This window comes from Carlito syrichta, unplaced genomic scaffold, assembly GCF_000164805.1.
Source record: "Carlito syrichta isolate Samal-C Ts95f unplaced genomic scaffold, Tarsius_syrichta-2.0.1 Scaffold304337, whole genome shotgun sequence".
Lineage (NCBI taxonomy): Eukaryota > Metazoa > Chordata > Mammalia > Primates > Tarsiidae > Carlito > Carlito syrichta.
The window spans coordinates 1,246-7,749 of NW_007248433.1; the positions used below are offsets into that span (position 1 = coordinate 1,246).

At 54.6% G+C, this 6,504-nt stretch overlaps 1 protein-coding gene across 1 annotated transcript in view; it reads left to right on the plus strand.

Moving 5' to 3' along the window:
* Positions 1 to 235, plus strand: part of FOXC2 (forkhead box C2) — a gene marked incomplete at its 5' end in the record, with an annotated part of 1,476 nt that extends 1,241 nt beyond the window's left edge. The window contains one exon of the mRNA XM_021713199.1: positions 2 to 235. Within this exon, the coding sequence (XP_021568874.1) occupies positions 2 to 235 (234 nt within the window). The remainder of the gene's footprint in view (position 1) is intronic.
* Between the last annotated feature and the right edge of the window lie 6,269 nt (positions 236 to 6,504).

The window sequence follows — 6,504 nt, forward strand, 5'->3', positions numbered from 1 at the left end:
GTATCTCAACCACGGCGGGGACCTGAACGCCCTCCCCGGCCACACGTTCGCGGCCCAGCAGCAGACGTTCCCCAACGTCCGGGAGATGTTCAGCTCGCACCGGCTGGGCCTCGAGAACTCGGCGCTCGGGGAGTCGCAGGTGAGCGCCAACGCCAGCTGCCAGCTGCCCTACCGGTCCACGCCGTCGCTCTACCGCCACGCCGCCCCCTACTCCTACGACTGCACCAAGTACTGACGCACCGGGCCCGCCGCTGGCCCCGGCCCGCCCCGGCTCGGCGCCCCAGACCCGACCCCTCAGACAGTCCCGGCTGCGGAGACGCAAACGGAGGCGAAACGCGCCCACCCGCCTTTTCTCAGACCTGGAGCCGAGGGAGCGGGCGCGCCGGCCCCCCGCCGTCTGGGAAGCGTGCAGGTAACTAATTCGCCGCCCCGAGTGGAGCCTGGGGTCCCAGGAAGCCCCTCTAGAGGGGCGCTACCCCGCGAAAGGAAAATTGGTCCGAAACGTTCCCTCCCCTGCTGGGAAGACCGTGTGGACCGAATCCTGTAGACCCCTTCGATGACTTTCCTAGAGGTCCCCACGGGTGCACGCCGGTCTCTACAGGTCATGTACGTCTGTGTGTAATTTTAAATTTCTCTAACCGTGCTGTACAAATGTGTGGATTTGTAATCAGGCTATTGTGTTGTTGTTCAGAGCCATTAATATAATATTTAAAGTTGAGTTCACTGGATAATTTCTCATCTTGCCCAGCCATTTCTAAACTGCCCAATTGGATTCAAGGAACCGATGTAGGTTTTGCTTCCTGTACAATCGTGAGAGATGATTTTTTCCCCCTCCCAGCTGTAGGTCTTTTACGAAACAAGAAAATAATTTATTTATTTTTTTGTTGGCGGATAAAGAAGTCAAGTATCTGATACTTTTTATTTACGAAGTGTTGTGTATAGTGGGTCCCTCCCTGAGTATGCCTAAAAGAAAAAAGAAAAAAATAACCTTAAAAATTTAACTTCATCTGTGTTTTGTCTTATGTGGTCTTAATTGTTGTACTTACCTGAAAATAAACCCGTGTTGTTTTTCTGCCCAGAATTCAGACAGTGTTTGTGTTCTTGCATTTTTTTAAATTTTTTTTTTTTTACAAAAACAAGGTGTGTTTGCAAATCCACCTGTTTGGATTATTTTTGTTGTACAGGCGGTTGTCCATGTAGACACACAAATGTGATCACAGGCAAATGGGGACACTTCTCTGCCGTCTTGTTCGGGGACAGAAAAAGCTTTTGATTAATCAAAAATCCCAGAGTGGGATTTTTTTTTTTTTTTTTTCCCCTTGAAGCAGTTTGAGAGAAACCGACCAGGTTGGAGCATGGTGACCGCAGGCTGAGAGCTTGCTGTAATGCATTTTGTGAAATGCAGAAAAACATGCCAGTTGTCAGAGCCACGGTGCCACTCCACCTCAATGTCCAGGTGTCCCCAATGCAGGAGAAGAAGAAGCAGGAAAAACACATCCCATTTGCTAACTGCCACCCCAGGTGAGCCCTGAATTCCCTGCTTTTCTAAACTGCGGACCCCCTCATCCACTTTAATGGTTTTCCAAAGAATCTGAACTCGGTCAGCAAAGGTCTGAAGGGGCTTGATTCTCCAGCGTTCAATGTCCATCCCCCTGGGTGGCCGGATCAGAGGGGGATTTTAGACAGCTTACTCCTTGGTTTGACTTCTAAACCGTCACCCTCTGCAAAGTGAAAACATTTTTAAACCTCACTACCCTTGAAAAACAACGTGGCTGCGTTTGGACTCCTACGTTTATCAACTTCTCCAATCGGTTAAATAATAAAGAGCTTGTTTTTTCATGTCAGTTTTAATATCTCATCTTTTACATTTTTAACAGCTCCCCAGCCTTTGGGAGTTGGAGCTGGGAAGTGGCTTTATGATCTCTTTCACTGGCTGAAAGCTGCAACTCCCCTGCTGGCCCCTCCGTGTGAATTTGGGGACCAGAGTGCCACCAATTCCCACCCAGCAGGTGAGCCGCGCTTTGCCAGCAGTGAGGTTCTTTGTAAACTTAACTCTTCACGAGGTGGGGGCTTGGTCAAAAGGTGATTCTGCCTGATGCGGCGGCGCTGAACGCAGCCTCGGTGTGTCCTTGCTGTTGTGGCTTTAAACAGCGCATTTTATCTCTGTTGTGTTGAAATAGAATTAGGGGATGTGGGGAGTATAACCGCTTCCGCTATGAGTGCAACACAGATTCTCTCAATCCGTGGCCCCAGACATGGCCCGCAGTGAAGACTTAAAGGCTGCGGTTCCTTCCTTTTCATGCTATGCCGGTGGCGCTGGGCTTTCAGCAGGCCCCGGGCCAGGGGAGCTTTGGTGAGCGAGCCAAAGGAAGTGGGAGACCTTCTCTAAGCGGCAGAATGTGGCAGCCCACCTGAGAGAGTTTCTTGTTCACGTCTGCCTCGATGGTTTCACTTGGCTCCTGCTGTCTGCCCCGGGAGAAGAGAAAAGCATTCTAAACTGCAAGCAAGCTGCCTTCCTCCCTGCCTCCACCTGGAGGTTTCAGAGGTCTCCCCGAAAGTCTGCCCTCCTCTGGAGACTTGGAACTTACGGTGCTCCATTAATGACAAGACCCCGACACACCTGGGGAATAAAAGCACCGGGGCGTGAATGGTGTGGGGCGAGAGACCCCTCACTGCAACTGAGGCCACGCTGGGCTTCTTAAAGAAGTCCCTGCTGCATGGAGGCTAGTTACCTGAATGGGTGGCTCCAGAATATCCCCCCAGCCTCCTGTGGAGGCCATGGGAGGGGGTCCTTCCATTCTCCTGGGAAGGTGGGCAACTGGGAGCTTGTATTTGGGGCTTTATCCAGGCCTCCAGAGGTGGTCGAGAGGAGGCCCAGCCCCTGGGGTTGTGTCAGGCCTGGGTGCTCTGGGACTTGCCCAAGGCTTCCTCGGTCTGAGGCCAGGGGACTGGGGTAGGTGCAGGTAAGTGCGGAGGCTGCCTGTGTGCTGTGAGCTGGCTCAGAGCCGCTCAGCCGTCACCCTCTGCAGCCCCTGGCCCACTGACCGCAGCCTGGGGGCTTAGCAGCCGCTGAGGACCTCTGTTGCTCCCCCAGCAGAGAAGGAAGATCCCGCAGCACCAGCTGTGAGCCCAGGCACCCGCAGGACAGTCGCCCCTTGCCAGCCACTCTGGCATCTGTTGCCCAGGGTGTATGGGGCACAGGCTCTCCTCAGTCCCCTTATCCACTTCCCCTTTCCTGTGGCCTCTGGGTCCTCAGGAGGCCTTGGACCTTTTGGGAAAAGCGGAACAGAGGTCGGTCAAGGGTGGAAGGGCCAGAGTGCCTGCCACAAACTGCAGTACTCGGGCAGGGCGTCTCTGCAGTCACTGAAACGCAGTTTGTATGAAGCCATGTCAATCGCCACATTCCTTTCTGGCCCAGTTAAGAAGATACGGCTGGCCCGGCAGCTCGCAAAGACACTGCATATAAAGTGAAAGCAGCCCGGACACCATGACAGAGACTTTCCCACAGGGTTAACTCCAGCAGCTGGCTCAGAGGCTGGCTGAGCGGATTGAGCCTCTAACCCGAGTCCTGTTTGATCGCTCTGCTCTCCCCCCAGAGTCCCCTGGCTTTAGGACACCCCTCACATCCTAGCCCCAGAGAGGCTACAACCAGGATGCCTCCCTAGGATGGGACTTCTTGTAAGACCCCCAAAGATCCACCCAAGCTCACAGCCTTCAGAAAGAGGGACTGCCTGGATCCTCCCTCTCCCAGAACGGGCTTGCGTCTGCAGCCAGGTGACATGTTCCCGCAGTTGCAAATACTGTGGTGACTTGCATCCAAAAATTGCTCCAGGATCGGGCTAGGAATTGGAAGACTGTATCTTTCTGTGTGAACATCCCCTCCTGGCCTTGGTCTTCCCACCTGTAAGATGGCCAGGGGAGCAGAGCCGCCTGGCACTTTCCTTCCCGGCTGCTGCACTGGGCCCCAGCTTCTGCCACCGCCCTCCCCTGCCACCAAGAAAGAAAGTCAGAAGTGAGGAGAAGAAGAAAATGCAGGGTCCTGGGAACTTAGGCGCTTGGCTATAAGTCTTTCAGGTTCCATCTCCTCCCGTTTACCCCATGACGGCCCGGGGGTCGCTGTGGAGCTTGGGAGGGGCGCTCAGAGCTCAGAGTTCCCCCCTCACTGCGAAACCCAGCCCTGTTGGCTTGTAAGGCCTCTTTCCTTCTCCCCTCCCCCAAACCCCCAAAGAGGAGGGGGTATCTGGCAAGGTTGGCTGATGGGAATTTATTGTTAACCTGAGCTGAATGGCAATACAGAAACCGGGGAAGACACCCACGGATGTGTGGACAGGACGGGGTTTCTCGAGACGGCTCTGGTGTCTCAGAGCCTGTGGCTGACGCCTCAAAATGTGTGCCCGGGGATGTAGAGTTCATCTGACTCTCATGGTGGGATGATGGGTGGATAAGTGGAGAGCTGGGCTTTTCTGCCTCAGGTGCTGATAGGCTGGGGGTCTGGGGTCCCGTGCCTCTGTCCCAGGTGAGCTGGGAGAGGCTGGGTGAGAGCCACGCAGAGGGCCCACCCCTCTGCCTCCCAGAGAGAGCCTTCCTGCCCCACATACTTGAGATGCTTTCCCAAACTTTGAGCAGCATTCCCTGCCAGCCTCTTTCTTGCAGGGCTCTGAAATGTTTGCTTTTTTGACACAGGCATGTAAGGAAGGTTTGGGGGAGCCTGGAAGGCTGGCAGGGGCAGCCGCCACGTCCGGCTCTTACCTGCATCTGACTGTACTTGACTTTTTCAACATTCCTGGTCTGCAGCAAAAGCAGAGTGCCAGGTTCTTCCAAGCATCAGGCTTGCGGGGTCTTAATTCGGGGTCTGGGAGCATGTGAAGTGCTTCCGTGGAGGGAAGGGGCAGTTTACTAGGGCACCGGCACCCCAGGACCCTCAAGGGGATGGAGCTGGGAGGCTTACACTTGGGTGCTATTGCACAATCAGGGACCTCAGTAATGGCTCACCCAGGCTGTGAGGTCAGGAGACCAGAGAAGTCCCGCTGACCCGTGGGCTCTGCCTGGGCACGAGATCTGACCTCCACCAGCAGCCCCTTGGCCCAGGGGCTCACTCTGCCTGTGTTATTTTTTCAGGTAAACTCCCCAGTGGAGTTTTTCTCTTTAAGGCCTGAATCCCTTTGCACCAACTCAGGCCCTTAAAAGCAGGCAGACCGAGGGTTCCTGTAACATCAGCCTATGTTACCTAAGGCTCTCTAGGCCACTTTCTTAACCGAAAACAGGCCCATGGCGAGGATTCATGGAGTGCAAAGTGGCGCTTGTCCCTATGAGCATTCCTGCTGGTGGCCAGGGTTGACCTGGAGAGCTGAGGAGAAAGGGTCTTTGGTCTCAGTGGCGTGTGCCCAGCAGGCCATGCCCTGCAGGGACAGCCCACTGCGCCTGGGAAGACGCCACCCACCCTTAGCGCATGCCAGGCCTCCACCTGGTGTCTCTGCATTCCTGCTCTGCAGCAAGAGAGCGGCCGCCCGGTGCATGCGCCCAATACCCTGTCTAGGGCTTTCCATCACTTCTGGGAACAAGGTGAGCCAGAGGCAAGTGCGTCACCGAACATCCGGCCCTGCTCTCTGGGCCTCTCTCGGCATTTGCTGGCTGGGCCAGGCCGCCATTACCTTCATGTCCCAATCCCAGGCTCTCTGCCTCCTCCTCCCCCCAACCCTGAGAGGAGAGGGCCCTGCCCCCCAGCTTTGAAATCCTCTGCTCTTTTAAGAGTTGGGGGGGAGGGCCTTCTGGGTTTTGAAGAATAAGCAAGGATTCTGGAGTGAGGATTATAATCTCCCAGCTCTGATTGGGCCACATAGACTCCCTCTCTAAAGGACCCTTCTCCCTCTCCCATTATCTATGCCAGTCCATCCCTGTCTCTGAGCCTTTATGGACACCTGAGCACAGTAGAACCCCCCCACCAAGACAACCATGTGGGTTCTGATTTCTGTGCTGCCTTTGACTACCTTCGTGGTCTTGGGGTGTTCTGCGCCCAGCCTCAGTTTGGTCATCTGTAAAATGGGTGACTCCGTCACCCCTGCCTTTCTTAGATGCTGTGAAGGTTCTTGAGAGAGCGTCGAGGGGCCTGAGCGTCCACATATGGTAGCTATCAGGACGCCGTTGTCGTTCTGTCTTTGGGGCATGTCCTCCTGTGAGACCCGAGGCCGGCTAACTTACAGGGCTTCAGTTTCCTGGTCTGCAAAAGGGGGACGACACAGGCTTCTGCTTCTTAGGGTTGCCACGAGAAGGGAATGCCTCGGTAAATCTTGTTATTAGTCTTGTGATTGTCATCTTTGTCTGTAATGCTTTTTAGCTTGTCAGTATGGTGAGGACGGCCTACATCGTCCCACTCTTCTGGAACACTGCACAGATGGCGGAATCGTATGCCTGTATATAATGTTAACTGTGAGCTCGGAAAAGTGACGCAAGCATGTGGAAAGATGACATCGATCACGGCCCACTTGGTGTCTGCTTTTTACTTTT